The sequence below is a fragment of the Tiliqua scincoides genome, chromosome 13 (assembly GCF_035046505.1).
Source record: "Tiliqua scincoides isolate rTilSci1 chromosome 13, rTilSci1.hap2, whole genome shotgun sequence".
Taxonomy (NCBI): domain Eukaryota; kingdom Metazoa; phylum Chordata; class Lepidosauria; order Squamata; family Scincidae; genus Tiliqua; species Tiliqua scincoides.
The window spans coordinates 6,212,226-6,230,253 of record NC_089833.1 but is presented as its reverse complement, the minus strand read 5'-3'; the positions used below and the strand labels follow the sequence as shown (position 1 = coordinate 6,230,253).

Below are 18,028 nucleotides of genomic sequence, written 5' to 3'. Positions count from 1 at the left end.
TCTTGAAAGACTATGGTATCGCGCTCTGGATGGTGGTTCTGGCACAGCGTCTAGTGTGGCTGAAAAGGCCGATTCGGGAGTGACAATCCCTTCCACACTGGGAGCAAGTGCAGTCTGTCCCTGGTCTGTCTCCCTGGCTATGGGCCTTCCTTCTTTGCCTCTTAGCCTCAGACTGTTGGCCAAGTGTCTCTTCAAACTGGGAAAGGCCATGCTGCACAGCCTGCCTCCAAGCGGGCTGCTCAGAGGCCAGGGTTTCCCACCTGTTGAGGTCCACCCCTAAGGCCTTCAGATCCCTCTTGCAGATGTCCTTGTATCGCAGCTGTGGTCTACCTGTAGGGCGCTTTCCTTGCATGAGTTCTCCATAGAGGAGATCCTTTGGGATGTTTTGTTTTCTTTTTTCATTTGAAAAAAGGAGGAGGAGATCTAATGAGTAGTGTGAGCCCTCAGACAGCCCTCGGACAGACAGATGTCTCTGGCATCTCCCTTGTTTAGGAGAAGGTATCTCATGAGGCTCATACTACAAAACAAAGCAGCAGACTTGCGATAGCTTTAGATCTGCAAATAGAACCCCTGCTGTCAAACCACTAGGAAGGAGATGGGGTTAAGTTGCTACACCTGTTATTCTACAATCCTATTTAAACATCCTTTTCTCATACCTGAGGAAGAGTCTGACAGCCAGATCCTTTCCATACTTTCCTGGGAGTAAGCCCCATTGACTCTAATGGGACTTACTTCTGAGTAGACATGCATAGGATTGGGCCGACAGTCATGGTAGCAAGCTCCATCTTGTCCACTCATTGGCAGAGTGTTCTTTAACTAAACGCACACGGAGGCTTCAACCATACCATCTGTACATGGGGGAAGGGGGAGTTGGTTGCATGTATTATATGCTTGTAGCCAACATGTCTAGGGAGTGATCTGCACATAGGTTCCCATGCACATGTTCAAGCAATACGTGGAGGTCAGATGCATGGAGAGGTGGGGGTCTGTGGCCACGCTTCTCCCTCTTGCAAAAAAGAGAATTGCACAGTGCTTTTCTTTAAAAGCCTCATGGGAAGAAAAGATGGAAAATGACCTCAGGTATGGCATGCATGTCCAGACATCTATTGAGCATGAAAATACCATACTGTAGCCCTTATGGACAAGTCTATTTCTTTTCCTTAGGGAGCATGCTGTGCCATAATTGAACAGAAGCATTGTGCAAGTGAATGCATGGCTTGCTCAGGATCAACTGCACCATCACTTATTTTCAAATGCTGGTGAAAGTCTATAGGAAATCTAGGGTTTAGCAGCAATTTTTTTTCCCCCCACATTTAACTGAGAATCTAATAGACCAGTGGTCCTCAAACCTTTAGCACCCAGACCCACTTTTTAGAATGAGAATCTGTCAGGACCCACTGGAAGTGATATCATGACCGGAAGTGACATCATCAAGCAGGAAAATTTTTAACAATCCCTGGCTGAAATCTTACCCACACTTACCCAGGAGTAAGTCCCGTTGACTATCATTGTTAAAAGCATAGGCAGAGTAGCCTGTTAAAAGTACAAAGCTGTAACATTTCCCCAAATGCAGTCACAGTCTAGGGTAGCATCAAGTCTAATATATTAAAAGTAAAATATTGAAACGAATGGGGACCCACTTGAAAATGGCTCGTGACCCGCCTGGTGGGTCCCAACTCACAGTTTGAGAAATGCTGTAATAGACAAACATTCCAGTGTTACAATGAGGGGTTGCATCTATTTTTGCATTTCTTAGGACTCCAATGGATTTACATTTCACCAGCTTGGAAGGCATAAGGATGTACCAGTGATTGATCAGATCATGGTCTCCTTAATGGCTTTTGGTCTATCTGACCCACCTGCCTTTGCTCCAGAATAAATGGTTCCGTTTCAGGACTCTAGCCCGGATATCCTGGTTGCTAAGAGTCAAACTACACATCACTGTAAGCATGGCCTTAACACGCTTGTATCTTTTAGACTAAATAGCAGTTGGATCAGACCCATGATCCCAGACCATGGGAACATGGTGTAAAGTGGGCATGTAAACCACAGGTTGTATTCACCGTGGTCTGGTATAATGTCTGAGGTCACAGACTGAAGACAAATCATGGTGAGGTCCATCACTCTGCCTTAACAGGTTGCCGGAGCTTGGAGATGCATGTGAATTTATGAAACTGATTCTCGAGCAGATGGCAATCAAATGCAGACAATCAGTACACCTGTGAGCTCAGACTTTGACTTGGGTTCTTAATTATGGTCAGCACAAGCCATGATTATTGCCTGGGTCTGAATTCAGCCAGTGTCATGAACTGCGAGGGCATAAAACTGCGACATGGGACTGAGTGACCTCCCCAGGCGCCTGAGCTCACCCTTGCAGTTAGGCTGGAGATCCATTAATGATGACCAGGACATCTGGACTTCAACCGTCCAAAGTCCCCATCTTTACACCGTTAGAAGAAAGCACTTCATTTGGGATGGGTTAATGCACCAAGTTCCTCTAGGCTCATCTCTGCAACATAGTGGGTGTAGGTTTGATGCAAGATTGAAATTTTAAAAATAGTTCACACGTCCATTTCCAGTTCTGGTACTTTGCCGTACTACCTGATGTCTTCTGCCATATTTGATCTGACTGCAGTGTCCCAAAGGGGGAAAAATAATCAAGATGACCACATTTTTTTAGCATGGAAATCTCATTTCCTTTAGGGTTTCGGTCACCAATGGAGAGATACTCCTGGGTTTCGGAGGCCAGTGCAGTTCTACTGTGGAAGGAAGATGGTCTGGTTTGTGTTGGGACCAAGTCCCCTTCTCTTACAAAGCAATTTCCTTTATGTTACTCATGGTGTCTCCCAACCTAATTAGGCAGCAGCCCGGAAGCCCCTCTGCCTTAATCAGACCTACAGCTGCTCCCTTTGGTGGAGAACCAAAGAGAAATGTATGGGTCAGCCCCTCAGTCTTCTACAGGTAAGGAAGAGCTACTTCCCTCCCCTCTGCCACCCGCTGCTACATTGGGCATACTCCATTTATGGTACAACCACGGTGGATGGCAACTCCCCCGCTTCCCAAAATCTAAGGCAGGCCTTCGTTCTCTCCCCTGCCCGCCCTCAGATCAATCCAAAGAGACTTCGCAGGGGTTTTCGTGAGCTTGGCGCGCGTTCTCGTATATGTGGCGGAAGTCTTTGTACCGGGGGGCACAGCTGAGCCACGCCTCCCCAAAGTGCAGCCACCCTGTGAAGAGGAAGCTGCCAGGTCCGGCTTTCACCCCACACCGCAGGAGGGTACGAATGCTGCCCGCCGATTTCCCGTATTTGCCAACCGGTTGAAACAAGGCAAATTTTTGGCGGTGGATCCGGGTGGCGCTCACGCTGATAATGGATTCTTGTAACTCCAGGTCACTGGAGACCGTTCGGATGTTGCCACGGATGACTGGAGGAGAGGGAGGGAAGGATGTGGGAGAGGAGAAATGCAAATGATATAGGTAGTCAAGAACAAGGTAATTATCGATAAACTTACTGTAATTACTACTAACGATATATAGCTTACTAAGCATCTAAGGTGGCAATTCTGTGCACACCTATGTGGAAATAAAGTCAGCTGCACACACAGTAGGACTTATTTTGAGTCATACAGTGCGCCCATAGTATCCATGGGGGATCTGTGGGGAATCCACAAGGGGGCCTGGCCCAACACCGCGATAACTTACCTGGAGGCTGTGTCTGGTCCTCTGGAGATCGCATGTGACCTCCCAGCCACCTCAGAAGCTTCCTGGACATGATTCAAAGCCACTTCCAGTTTGTGCCACCAGCTTCCTGTCACATCCGGGTGGTGTTCTGAGCTGGGGAGGCTGCATGTGGCTTCCCGGCACTTTGGAACACCTCCTGGATGCAGCCAGAGGGTGCCAGCACAAACCAGAAGTGTTTTCCGGTTGCCTCAAGGAGGACGTCTGTGGCCCTCTGTGGCGCAGGCTTGATTTTAGAGTGAGAATCTGTTAGGACCCACCGGAAGTGATGTCACGACCAGAAGTGACATCATCAAGCAGGATCACTTTTAACATCCCAAGGGCTGCAGTCCTACCCCCACCTACCCAGGAGTAAGCCCCATGGACTATCCTTGTTAAAAGCATATACAGAGTGGCTTGTTAAAAGTACAGATCTATAACATTTCCCCAAATGCAGTTGGGAGCATCAAGTCTAACGTATTAAAAATAAAATGTGGAAATGAACGGGGGCCCACCTGAAATGGGCTTGCGACCCGCCGTTTGAGAAACACTGATCTAACCAATTATATACAGGAATGGCACGATTAGCCAGCTTGCACGAAGGCGGCTTTGGCTGCCTCCAAATCAGCAAGCATTAGCCCCTGTCAGCTATTCTGACGGGCCCACAATCTGATCCGGCGTGGCAAATCCCCTTGTTCTTCTGTTTGACTTCCTGGTTGCTGGGACAACCCTGGAGTGGGCCGGCAGCGGACCCCTGACCTCCTTCTCCCATTGTTCCGCGTTGCAAATCAGGGGGCCAGCGGAGCGTGCAGGGCGGTAATTGGCAACTGCCCACTGCGCGGACAGCCGTGTGCAGACATTTAAAAGGCCACGCAATCCCAGCTGGGGAGCGAGGCGCTCGGTGGGGCAACATTTACCGCTGGGGCTGGAGCTCTGGCCCTGGCAGCTATGCAAGCAGCAGGGAGAGAGAGGAGGGCATTCCAGTTTGGGAGGTTTTCACATTCACAGCTGCTACAAACTGTAAAAAAAGATTTCAAACCTATAGCATTTTTCAATTTAAAAAAGAGAGTGTGTGTGTGTGGGGGGGGGGGAATTAGCATTTACAGAAGCTGAAGCTAGCAACCCTGAAGCCCAATTCTGGAAAGAACTACTGAGTAGTTTTAGGCAGCTCTTCATCTCTCAACCTCACCTCTTCCATCTGTAAAATGGGAATATTCAAAATATGCAATCCAAAGGACCTGCTCGGCCAGGGCGAATTCTTTGTGCCAGTTGATGAGTGTCGCGAAAGTGCTTTTTGTGCCACTCTCGGGAGAGACAGGCTGGCGCATAGATGTGCACCGGCCTTCCTGCGCCAACACAGGCCCTGGGGCGGGGTGAGTTTGCACCGGCCAAGCTTAGCCAGCACGGGGGTCTTGGGTTGTGCTGGGAGGGCAGGGAGGAGGCAAGAGGGAGGTATTTTGGGTGGCAGGCGAAATAGTGGGCAGGTGGGTGGGGAGCGGGAGGCGGGACCAGGATCCTACCCCATTCCTGGGCAGCCTGGTGCAGGATTTATGCATCTTTATTAAATCTTGGATTTGTGCATCTTTATTGTGCTATGACCACCGTCATATATGTGGTCCGTCGTTAAGCAAACGGTTGTTAAGTGGCGCACACCTGTGCATATTTTGTAGAGCTATCTGAAGGGCTTTGTATTGCAAGAACACTATCAGCAGGTCTGGAACCTGTTAGCTCGAGCCAAGATACTGACAGGTTAAGTATTGCTGGGCCTCTAACCTTCAGAGCTTGTGAGTCCAGGGTCACCCCAAGACCTTCTAGCATTCGAGGCAGTACTTCAAATGCAGCCTCTATTTTCCAGCAGAGCACTAGTTGCCATTCCACCTCTCAGTGGCTGGATTCAAAAAGGAAGAGGGGAACGAGGCAGAGGTATGGAAGAGTGTTGGGTAGAGGGTCTCTAGCATTCAACCCACCACTCTCTTCTCCTCTGCTTAATTCAGGGAACCGGAAGAAGTGGGTGCCCCTTGCTGTTCTATCACCTAAGGCCACAGCTTCAATCAGCCTCACAGAGAATGAGAATCTAGGGTGCTGCAAACATGGCACAATTGACTGGCTCCGTAAGGTTATAAGAACATAAGAACAGCCCCACTGGATCAGGCCATAGGCCCATCTAGTCCAGCTTCCTGTATCTCACAGCGGCCCACCAAATGCCCAGGGAGCACACCAGATAACAAGAGACCTGCAAGGCTTCCTGGGAATTGTAGTTAAGAACATAAGAACAGCCCCACTGGATCAGGCCATAGGCCCATCTAGTCCAGCTTCCTGTATCTCACAGCGGCCCACCAAATGCCCAGGGAGCACACCAGATAACAAGAGACCTGCAAGGCTTCCTGGGAATTGTAGTTAAGAACATAAGAACAGCCCCACTGGGTCAGGCCATAGGCCCATCTAGTCCAGCTTCCTGTATCTCACAGCGGCCGACCACATGCCCCAGGGAGCACACCAGGTAACAAGAAACCTCATTCTGGTGCCCTCCCTTGCATCTGGCATTCTGACATAGCCCATTTCTAAAATCAGGAGGTTGCGCAAACACATCATGGCTTGTAACCCGTAATGGATTTTTCCTCCAGAAACTTGTCCAATCCCCTTTTAAAGGCATCCAGGCCAGACACCATCACCACATCCTGTGGCAAGGAGTTCCACAGACCAACCACACGCTGAGTAAAGCAATATTTTCTTTTGTCTGTTCTAACTCTCCCAACACTCAGTTTTAGCAGATGTCCCCTTATTCTGGTGTTATGTGAGAGTGTAAAGAGCATCTCTCTATCCACTATGTCCATCCCCTGCATAATTTTGTATGTCTCAAATCGTGGAAGCTAAAAGTTTGAACCTTCAAGGAGATCTGGTTTCCTTGTGTAACGCATATGTCTTCCCAGTCGCATATAAATGTCCCATCTCAGAAGTATTGCTTATTGGCTTAGTTTGCCGCAGTTATTTTGATGTTGCAACGCAATCTGTTTATAATAGCTCTTTAAAAAAAATGTACATCTGTTTGGCAGATTAGGAAAACTGGGGGGAAATAAGCTGCTCACCCCATGGGTGAAGAACCTGTTATGATTTATCATGCAAACATTGTGAAGCTTCTGGAAAAGGAGTCAGACCCCTGTGTCCATCTAGCTCAGTGTTGGCAGCATCTCCCCAGGGTTTCAGATAGAACCTTTCCCATCCCTTTCTTGGGTTGCCAGGGATTGCCATAAATCAGATTATAAAGCAGGTGTCCTGCCACTATCCCCAGCCATCCCTACACCCGTTGCTTCACCTTTTCTTTCACTGGTTTACGATGCTGAAATAAGGAACAGTAGAAATTATATTGGGGGGGGGGGAAATGTACTCACCAAAATCACTAGTGCAGACAGCCATCAGGATCTCAGTGTTGTTACATGGCCGGCAAGTCCCTGCATCTCCCAAACAAACAAACAAAAATACTCACTTAGCCAAGGGACGTCATCACTGTCTACTTTGTGGGGGGGGGAGGGGCAGAAATGGATGAGGCGAGCAGACATACATAGGATGGCAAATATGGTTGGTTGGCAACCTTCAGTCTCGAAAGACTATGGTATAAGCCTACAGCACCCGGTATTCCCAGGCGGTCTCCCATCCAAGTACTAACCAGGCCTGACCCTGCTTAGCTTCCCAGTTCAGACGAGATCAGGCATGGAAAGACTATGGTATAAGCCTACAGCACCCGGTATTCCCAGGCGGTCTCCCATCCAAGTACTAACCAGGCCTGACCCTGCTTAGCTTCCGAGATCAGACGAGATCGGGAGATAGTGTTCAGTATAGGGAGATGGTTGGCAACCTTCAGTCTCGAAAGACTATGGTATAAGCCTACAGCACCCGGGATTCCCAGGCGGTCTCCCATCCAAGTACTAACCAGGCCTGACCCTGCTTAGCTTCCCAGATCAGACGAGATCAGGCATGGAAAGACTATGGTATAAGCCTACAGCACCCGGGATTCCCAGGCGGTCTCCCATCCAAGTACTAACCAGGCCTGACCCTGCTTAGTTGCTCTCCACTGATTTAAAATCTAGGGGCAGCTATTCTTTTGCTTGGGGAAATCCAAGACAAAAAAAACTCCACTGTCCTATAAATACTACGTCCTCAACCATTCAAAATACAGCTACAGTGTGTAAACTACTTGGAGGTGCAGTCCATGCTTTGCCATTCACATTTCCCTGCATGTGCTTGAATTACCACATCAGATGCATTGAAACATCTGAGATTCCTGAGGCAGGAACTGGTGGTGTTGACACGACAGCCAAGCTTTGAAAAAAACAGGCAGGGACATATGGTATGGGGCAGAGGCTAGCCGTGAGGGGCTGGCCCAACGGTACCACAACATGGTCTAAGAAGACCATCCTCCTCATTTGTCTCAAGACGAAGCAAAAAAAAAAAAAAAGCTAGAGAAACACAGTCATTTTGGGCAAAACAGCAACATAGATATAGACTGTGGAACTCTCTACCCCAGTGTTTCTCAGTCAGTGGTATGGGTACCATAAGAACAGAACAAGAGCCCTGGTGGATCAGGCCATAGACCCATCTAGTCCAACTTCCTGTATCTCACAGCGGCCCACCAAATGCCCCAGGGAGCACACCAGATAACAAGAGACCTGCAAGGCCTCCTGGGAATTGTAGTTAAGAACATAAGAACAGCCCCACTGGATCAGGCCATAGGCCCATCTAGTCCAGCTTCCTGTATCTCACAGCGGCCCACCAAATGCCCCAGGGAGCACACCAGAGAACAAGAGACCTGCAAGGCCTCCTGGGAATTGTAGTTAAGAACATAAGAACAGCCCCACTGGCTCAGGCCATAGGCCCATCTAGTCCAACTTCCTGTATCTCACAGCGGCCCACCAAATGCCCCAGGGAGCACACCAGATAACAAGAGACCTCATCCTGGTGCCCTCCCTTGCATCTGGCATTCAGACTTTTTTTTCAAGGGGGGACGCATTTGCATTGAGCACCCAGTTTTGCAAGTGGGATTTCAGTCCCGCAGCTAAAACTAGGGGGTGCTCGTGGTGCTATTCCAACCCCCCCAGGCCACAAGCCAGCTGAGATCTAAGCCAACAGGTTCAAGCGTGCTTAACCCTGGTTTGAACTATGGCCTCGGCGTCTTGGTTTCCCAGGGCAGAGCCTAGTGTGCAGACCTTCCCCATGGGGTCGTGCGGCTCGGTTGCTGTGGCGACTGTATTTGGGCCTTATCGGTGGCGCAGCTGAACTGCTGGGCCGCTGAACTTCCCAGTGGGCTGCTGCACACTGGACTTTTGTTCGTTCAGAGATGAGGCCGATTAGATGTTCCTCCTCTGGCCTTGTGTTTCTGATTGCTGAGCACACTCCGGACAGCTCCGGTTACCACCGTCCCACTTCCTGCCGTTGCCATGAGGGCCTCCCCCCCCCCCCCAGCATTCAGAGTCCTGGAAAAACCAGGCCATTTCTTTCCATGTCAAGAAGCCTGGAGGACAAACAGAACTACCACCTTTCCTTCCCTAAAAACCTAGCTTTTGATAGCTAAGGCTGTGTCTCTGAGCATGTGCAGAGTGTCTTCACCCCGAGAAGGAAAGTGTTTGTTTTAAAGGCACTATGTCCCTTGTAGGGTGTATTTTCTTTGTTGATACATCTAGTGGGCTGTGGGAACTTCTGTCCTGTTCCTTTCCCTGCTTGCTAGGAATTGAACATGAGAAGCACATGGACACATGAAGTGGTCAGGATATTGGTTCTTCTAGCTTAGTATTGTCTCTGCTGACCGACTGCAGTGCTCCGGGGTTTCGGAATGGGGTCTTTCCCAGCCTCACCTGGAAATGTCACCTGGGATTGAATACTGGGACTTTCTTCTCCCATGGCCTGCCAGCAATACTGCCTGGGACAAGATGGAAAATTGCAACTACCACAGTAATACCTTCCACGACAAGTGAAGCCAACCCTCCCCCATGTGATGCTTGAATGCATAGGTGTGTGTTAGAACACCAAACATGTGCACATGAACAGTGAGAACAGTTCAGATGGAATTTTTTCCTGAATTTACATCCTCTAATTCTAGCATTGGACCAAGGAGATAAAGTTCAGGACATTAGGCTGGGAGCCAGTATAGCCTTGGGTATCGTGTTGCCCCACAATTCTACATATGTGCCCATTGTGACACTGTGGATTCCACCTCTGGAGGCTGATACCCCATAGAAACAGGAGTGTTGAACTGATGGAAGACGATAGTAGCTCTGAATCATGGTTGGTCTGTATATTTGGAAGCTCAAACCATGGTTTTGTAATAAACTATGGTTAGCGTAAACCATGGTTAACTGTAATGAGTTTGACACTTGCACACAAGAATTTCTGCATGTTAAGACGCAGAACAGGCTGATATTGCTGGATTTGGGCAGACAGAGGATACTTAGGAGGAAGACCTCAGTTCTCAAACTACGAAAAGCTTTAACAAAGCTTTAAGACGCATTGCCAAAAATTCCCATGAAGCACTGCACCAAAACTCAAGAGAATTTACCTTCCATGCTGAGGTTGCTGGACGGCCACGAGAAGCGGGAATTCCAATCACCCTGCAGCTCGTAGCGGAAGGCAGCAATCCGGCGGCTGATGTCCTGATGCAAGGTGGACTGAAGGAACAAGGCGACCTTCTCCTTGGGCAGCCAGCTAAAACAGCGCACCTTGGGCTGCAGGGCAGCGTCGGCCTCCGACAGGAGGAGTTCCAACACGCTGTCTCTCTCCAGGTAAATCTGAGCTCCTCGGAAGCTGCTTGATGACTTGATGCAGGCCGTGATGCGCCTGGGGTTCTTCTCTTTGCCAGTGGTGCCTGTGGGAAGGCGGGGGAAGAGGCTCAGGCGTAAGGCGCCAGCTGGATAGAGCCACTCCAAGGATCCCTCCGCACAATGCAAGGAGATCTGTTCCACGCTGTTTGCTTCTTGGGACAGGCCGCTGCCAAGTTAACAAACCAGAGTTAGCATTGTTAGCTAGCCAGAGTTAGCATTGTTAGCTAGCCAGAGTTAGCACTGTTAGGTAGCCAGAGTTAGCTAGCCCCAGAAGCGGGCTGAGTAGGCTTTGGCATGTTGAGAGACTGCCTAGCTCGTGGTCCCTCCCATAACCAACAGAACGCACTGGGGAAGCCTTCCGAAGCTTCCCCAGTGCCTTGAACTGTGTGTCCAGCAAACCAGCAGCACAGTTTCCGACCACGTCAGGAGCCTCAGTGAGGCTTCCGCGCGGTCCTAGAGGAGCACCAGGCTCTGTGCCTGAGCATTTGCCCCTTTCGTTCAAAGGCATGTTCGCCACTGGGCCTGCTTATATGACCGGACTGGTTTTCTGCTTTCAGATTGTTGGCAACCTTCAGTCTTGAAAGACTATGGTATAAGCCTACAGAACCCGGTATTCCCAGGTGGTCTCCCATCCAAGTACTAACCAGGCCTGACCCTGCTTAGCTTCCAAGATCAGACAAGATTGGGAGATAGTGTTCAGTATAGGGAGATGGTTGGCAACCTTCAGTCTCAAAAGACTATGGTATATAAGCCTACAGCACCCGGTATTCCCAGGCGGTCTCCCATCCAAGTACAAACCAGGCCTGATGCTGCTTAGCTTCAGAGATCAGATGAGATCGGTCATGGAAAGACTATGGTATAAGCCTACAGCACCTGGTATTCCAGGCGGTCTCCCATCCAAGTACTAACCAGGCCTGACCCTGCTTAGCTTAGAGATCAGATGAGATCGGGCATGGAAAGACAATGGTATAAGCCTACAGCACCTGGTATTCCCAGGTGGTCTCCCATCCAAGTAAAAACCAGGCCTGACGCTGCTTAGCTTCAGAGATCAGATGAGATCGGTCATGGAAAGACTATGGTATAAGCCTACAGCACCTGGTATTCCCAGGCGGTCTCCCATCCAAGTACTAACCAGGCCTGACCCTGCTTAGCTTCCAAGATCAGATAAGATCAGGCATGTGGCTTTCAGATGCCTTGCCAAAAACTTACAGCCCCTAGGTTTCTTCAGACTCCTTGCCCCCACTTTCCAGGGGAGCGGAAGAGCTTTTGTAAGACAGGTCGGTGGGTATTGGACACCCAACGGTATTGCATCACTACTGGCTTATCTGGGTCTGCTTCTGGTCAGGTCAACCACAGAAGAGACCTGCAAACAAAGGGATGTGGCTGCAGATGAGGCCCCTTGAACATCTTGGGCATCGCTGATGTCCACCTCTCCCCAGATCATGTACAGAAAGTCATCTCTGTAGCACAATGCGTTCCAGATGGCCAAAGACCTTTGATGGACTGTTGCCATTTCACAACCAAATGGGTCTTCTCTACCTTCTCCTGAAAAGGATCAAGATCATGGAGAAACAGATGTTTCCACTGTAAGTTCTCCTTCACATCACCCCAAGCTGCCCTCTGGATGCTGCCTGCCAGAGAACCCACAGTCAGGGTGACCAGATACAATGGAGGTCAGAATGCCTCTACCTTATATACTCTTAATATTGCCATCTTTTCAACCAGCATAGCAGTTTTGAGGCAGGGATGCAGTAAGACTCTGGATTCCCTGCTCAGTCTTTGACCCCATTGATTTTGGAATCATGATTGCCTGCTGAAGTGTTGAATCCGAGTGGATTTGGTACCTCAGAGAGGATCCCGCATAATGGCGCATGAGAAAAAAATTTTTCTGCAGGAGGAGATAAGCAAAAAGTTGTGTTACTTTTAGGGTTGCCGGAATTCTCCCAGTGACTCGACTCCATGGCTCGAACTTTTTGCTTTTCCTCAGGAAGATGGGCAGCAAAGGTTCATCTCAGGCATTTGGGGTATCACTGGGATGTGATACCCCCAATACCAGATGTTCCTACTTCTTTGAGGCTTGGCAGATGTGTGACATCACCAGGCCCATTGCTAAGAAATCACAGGTTTTGGGATGCTTCCAAACCAGCCATCCTAGTTAAAGTGGTTGAGCAACTGGTCAAATATCAGGTGTACACTCAACGTCCCAATTGTCTATTGCTTAATTAATGAAAACTCTCTATCTCTGTTTCATCTGCAGCTGTTGATGGCCTCATCGTTCTCAAACTGGACGCCATCTCTGTCGGAAGAAGGGAGCTTTTTTACGTGCACGAAGAACCAACTCTGCTGCAACCCACAAAGTGATTTTCAGAAAGTCACTGTCCTCTTTATTGCACGCTGAAAATTCAGGATGCCCTCTAGTGGTGGGGTCTCAGCTACACAAGGACTCATCTCAAGCACCAACAGTAACATCCTTGCCATTCACTGTGCAGGCTTCCATCAGGTAATGCTTAGATTTAAGGTGCTATATCTGTAAATCATGTAGTTTACATGTAGTTGACAGCTACTGCCATAAAAGATTATAAGTCTAATTGTGTAGTATTCTATTACCAGTCATAGGAATGGCTTCTCAAGACATGCCATCCTGCGACTTCCTCCAGTATCCAGTAGGTGGCGCTAGTACATTATAGGCTCCTTGTTCTTGTTGGAATATAAATAATATTCAGCATTTTTTATTATTAAGTCAGCATTTGTATAGCACTTATATCACACTACCAACATAAGGTGAAATTGTTCTTGAAAGATTAATTTTCAATACTGCCCAGCTTTGCAATGCATGGGCTTGACTACTGTAATACGTGAGGCTGCCTTTGAAGACTGGAGTAGATAACAGCAGCTCACTTCCTAGAGATGGACTTGGAGTTACCAGGTGGGATGCACCCAAAATCCCATGATTTCCGAAGAAGGCTTGGTGATTTCACAAAACTGCCAACCCTGGAATATCCAACCCCCCTGAAGGGGGGGGGGTCTGGGGAGTTAGGAGGGACATAGTGGTAGCCCCAAAATGGCCTGGGATTAACCTTTGCCAGAGGAAAAAACCAAAAAAGTAGAGAAAATGGTCAGTCCAAATGGATTGACCAGGAGCCTCTTACAGTAATGCTCAGTCTCTGCCTGGATTACCCGTATAATCTCTGCGTAGACTTCTAGGCAATATTCAATCTGCTAGCCATGAAGAAGACCCTAGCAGACCTCTCTAGTCTTGCACATGATCGATCTTCCTATAGATCGTTCATCCATCAAGTCACCATGGCTCGGATATCCGAAGTGGATATATATGGAAGTGGAAGTGGATCCAAATGTATAAGATGTTGGAAGCACTCCAAGCTCCAGGAGGAGTTCAGGAGAATTCTTTGTCCACCTCCACACAGCTTATCCAATTAATTAAAACAGCAGAGAAGCTGCAACCTAACCCAGGGTCCATGAATCCTGATTTATGCATACATGAGAATGTGCCTGGAAGTAACACATCGGCCACAATCACACACAAAACTGAATTCTCAAAAGGTAGGGTATAATCTTCACAAACCAATCAATGAATGAAGCCTGTCTGATAGGAACACTGGGTGCTATGTGTGCGTTTAAAAAACTAGAATTGTGTATCTTCTTGGCGATCATTAGCGATGTCATACAAGTGGGTGAAACTGGAAAGCAAACATGGAGAGCGCATCAGCAATTAGGGGGGCAGCTGTTGTGGCTTTGTTTGCCAGAGTGCTGGATATGGAGGGGGGACTCAAATCCCTGCACAGCCACAAAGCTTAGCGGGAAGTGCTGGGCTGGTTGCTTTCTTTGAGCCTGCCCTACCTCACGAGATTGGCGCGCGGACAAAAGACTAGGGGGACAATGCACAGAGCATTAGGTGTTTTGGGGAGAAAGATTAGGTTAACGGGACAACACTGTAAATAAACCCGTGGGGAATAAGGTTACTTCTTAAGACCATATGGTGAACCTTGCTGGATTCTTCTACCAGTCCTGCTTCCCACAATGTCCAACCAGATGCCCGTGGGAAGCTCATAACCTAGAGATGAAGGCATATAAAGCTCTATTGCTTGTTGCTCCCTTGTAGCTAGCATTCAGAGGCATACCGCAGCCAAACCTGGAGGTAGCTTTTAACCATCGTGACCAGTGGCCATTGATAGATTTGTCGTCCATGAATGTAGATAATCTTCTCTATTTAGGCTGGTAGCTAGCCATCGCCACAGTTTATGGGAGCAAATTCCATCACTTAACTGTGTGCTGTGGAAAGTAGCACTTCATTCTAGAGGGTCAGATAAAGGACTCCCCCCCCCCCCAAAAGAGGGAACTGAATTGGAGGGACTTAAGCATTTGCCCCTCCTAACTCCAGACTCTTCCTCTTCTTGCCATGAAAGCTCCCAGAGGTATAAGCAAGCAGCCAATCTCCAGAACAACCCTCCACCCCCATGAGTTCAGCATTCCCATCCCACTTGCCAATACAGGCAAGGAGTCCCTGGCAGAACCCCAACAGCGCAATCCTATGCCTGTCGACTCAGACATAAATCACCTAGGCTGCAATCCTATGCACTCTTTCCTAGGAGTAAACCCCATTAACCTTAATGGGATATGCTTAGATTGGGCTGTTGGATGTTCAAATAGAGTTCAGTATTTATAGATAAATATTTATAGGATTGTAGCCTAAATGCCTGTCATTGTGCAAGAGAGTTTTCAGTGGTAGATGTTTGCCAAGCTGGGGGGAAGGTTAAACTGTAGGTAAATAGGAACACAGTTTTCTTTCTGGGAAACCATTTTCAAAGGTTCAGAGAAGCCTCTAATGAGCCCATTCTGTTAAAATTACAACTATTCTTCATAGAAAATCCGGGCAAGTTCAAATGCCAACAGTAAAAAAAGCATAATGAAGTCTTGCAGCAATTCAGTATGTAATTGCATAGCAATTCATAGCAATTCAGCAATACAGGTATAGAAATACCTGTATAAATAAATAAAATAAATATGGTACTGGAAACCAGCCAGGCCGGGGGGTTACAAAACCCATATGAAGGCACACTTCTCCTGTCGAAAAGCCCAATTAGGTAGATTTACAATGCAGCCCTAGGCATGTCTACTCAGAAGTAAGCTCCACTGGGTTCAATGGGAAGCTTACTCCTGGGTAAGTGTGTACAGGCTTGAAGCCCAAATCACCTCTCATCTATGCCTACCCAACTGGGAAGGGGAATTACAGCACAATCCTAAGCATGTCTCCTTAGAAGTAAATCCCACTGTGTTCAATAGGGCTTACTTTGAGGAGAGCATATAGGATTCAGCCCAAATCACCTCTCATCTGTGCCAGCCCAAACTGGGAAGGGGAATTACAGCACAATCCTAAGCATGCCTCCTTAGAAGTAAGTCCCATTGTGTTCAATAGGGCTTCCTTCGAGGGGAGCATATAGGATTGCAGCCTTAGGCTTAAAAAAAAAATTATCATGCTGCCTGTTTTGCCAACATTTTTCTCCAACACACATCTCTTCCTTGTGGGTTGCCTCACTACTACTACACTGACCTCTCCCCTCCCCAGATATTCACCAGAATGTAGAATTCAACAGGTTTAAAACACACACACACACACACACACACACACACACACAGAGAGAGAGAGAGAGAGAGAGAGAGAGGATTTTAAAGATAAATAAACAAGGAAGAACTTTGTGCTGTGATCAAGTAGCACTATTTTTTAACTACAGATTTTCAAATCAAGGGCTAGAGAAACTTAATACCTACCTCCCCCTCCAGCTACACTGATCTTCAGAGTAATTGCCAAGGACTGTATCCAGAAGAACAAGGCAAAGGAATCTTCTCAGCACCAAAGGCATCTTAAGGTCTCTTCGCCTGGCCAAGCAGGAGAGCTGGAGGTGGTGGGGAAAAGATCAAATGTGTGGGGCTGAATTCTTTTGCTGCCCCATCCTGGAACCGGTTGGAGGAGTTAAGGATGCATGTGCTTCTCCATCACCCATCTCTTGAGCCTGCCTGGCTGTCTTCCTGCTCTTTCCAAGAGATTACTTTTTTTTTAATTCAGGCAGGAAAAGAGAGACTTTTTGCCCCTGCTTGATCAGATGGCAACTGCAACTGGGGACAAGACAGAGAGGCAGCAGAGGGGTGGAACAGCACTAAGACTGGCATGATGGATGTGAAACTGACTAATGTACCCCAGATCACTAGTCAGTTTCAACCAGGGGAGAGGGAGGGACTGTGTGAGTGTGAGTTTGTGTGTCTGTAGAGAAGGGGGGGGGGGTTGCTCTGTGGTTTTCCAATCAAAGCCAGGCTGTGAAACTTTCAGCCAATGGAAGAGGAGTGATGAAGCCCAGGGAAGGAGGAGGAGGGGAGGGGGGTGCTTCTTCCCTAGACTAGCAAGTAGTGCTTTTTGAAGAACAATGTGATCAGTAAGGGGTGGGGGAGTTTGGAACCCCCTGTGAAATTATTCTCGCCCAGATGTGAGGAGGAGTCCAGTACAAGCAGGGCACTGAGTGCATTTTGCCTTGCTGTTCAACAACTTGCTGCTGAGGGGTTGTTGGAAATAATCAAACCTCACAGCTGTGGGAACAGTGAGGAACTGGGGTTGGCGAACTGCTGCTCCAGCACCCCTAACCACAAAGAGTCCGGTGGCACCTTCAAGACGAGCAACTTAGTTGTAGTCCACAAAACCTGATGCTGAAATACACGGGCTAATCTTCAGAGTGCTACAGGACTCTTTTGCTGTTTTGGGTGCTCCGTGAACACGACCGCCCCTTTGGAACGTGTTCCAATTGAGTGTTGGGAGAGTTGGGACAGAGCAAAGAAAATATTTCTTTACCCGGTGCGTCATTGGTCTGGGGAACTCCTTGCCACAGGATGTGGTGACGGCAACTGGCCTAGATGCCTTTAAAAGGGGATCGGACAAATTTCTGGAGGAAAAGTCCATCACAGGGTTACCAGCCATGATAGTATGTGGATCTAGGAGTAGGCTACCTCAGAATGACAGGTGCAAGCGAGTGGCAACAGGTTGCCAGTCTCTTGTGGTCTTGTGTGCTCTGTGAGGCATTTGGTGGGCCACTGTATGATACAGGAAGCTGGACTAGATGGGCCTATGGCCTGATCCAGTGGGGCTGTTCAAATGTTCTTATGTTCTTAACTACAATTCCCAGGAAGCCTTGCAGGTCTCTGGTTATCTGGTGTGCTCCCTGGGGCATTTGGTGGGCCACTGTGAGATCCAGAAAGCTGGACTAGATGGGCCTTTGGCCTGATCCAGTGGAGCTGTTCTTATGTTCTTAACATCATACATATTTAGAAACTATGACCAAATAAGATTAAACTTTTCAGATTTCCTTGTTTCTCAGAGAGCATATACAGACCACTGTGCTACCCCTGTGTTGCTTGTTCATCCATATTATCTTGCCTAGAGGTGGAGAGATGCAGAGGTGCAGATACATCACTGAACATGTGATACTGGAGAGTTATTCAC

At 48.3% G+C, this 18,028-nt stretch overlaps 1 protein-coding gene and 1 pseudogene across 2 annotated transcripts; both read right to left on the bottom strand.

Annotated features, from left to right (window-relative positions):
- Positions 1-557: 557 nt before the first annotated feature.
- Positions 558-16,749, bottom strand: METRN (meteorin, glial cell differentiation regulator). Of its 2 annotated transcripts, none has more exons than XM_066640907.1 (4): positions 16,312-16,749; positions 10,263-10,690; positions 7,105-7,170; positions 558-3,423 (listed from the first exon to the last, which is right to left on the bottom strand). In XM_066640907.1, exons 1-4 carry the CDS (start codon positions 16,401-16,403, stop codon positions 3,107-3,109), a joined length of 903 nt encoding a protein of 300 aa, XP_066497004.1. In that variant the 5' UTR covers positions 16,404-16,749; the 3' UTR covers positions 558-3,106. The 2 variants fall into 2 exon arrangements, with proteins under 2 accessions (XP_066497004.1, XP_066497005.1); XM_066640908.1 differs by having other exon boundaries at positions 7,105-7,164.
- On the bottom strand, positions 7,443-7,565 carry LOC136633750 (5S ribosomal RNA; annotated as a pseudogene).
- Positions 16,750-18,028: the final 1,279 nt, after the last annotated feature.

What these genes read in the sequence shown, in the direction of transcription:
- METRN (XM_066640907.1), bottom strand. Translation starts at nt 16,403, where the DNA reads ATGCCTTTGGTGCTGAGAAGATTCCTTTGCCTTGTTCTTCTGGATACA. An exon ending in CAGTGTAGCTGGAGGGGGAG is followed by an intron (nt 10,691 to 16,311) that starts GTAGGTATTAAG and finishes TTAACTTGGCAG; the next exon opens with CGGCCTGTCCCAAGAAGCAA. An exon ending in TGTCTGCACTAGTGATTTTG is followed by an intron (nt 3,424 to 7,104) that starts GTGAGTACATTT and finishes CCTCTCCTCCAG; the next exon opens with TCATCCGTGGCAACATCCGA.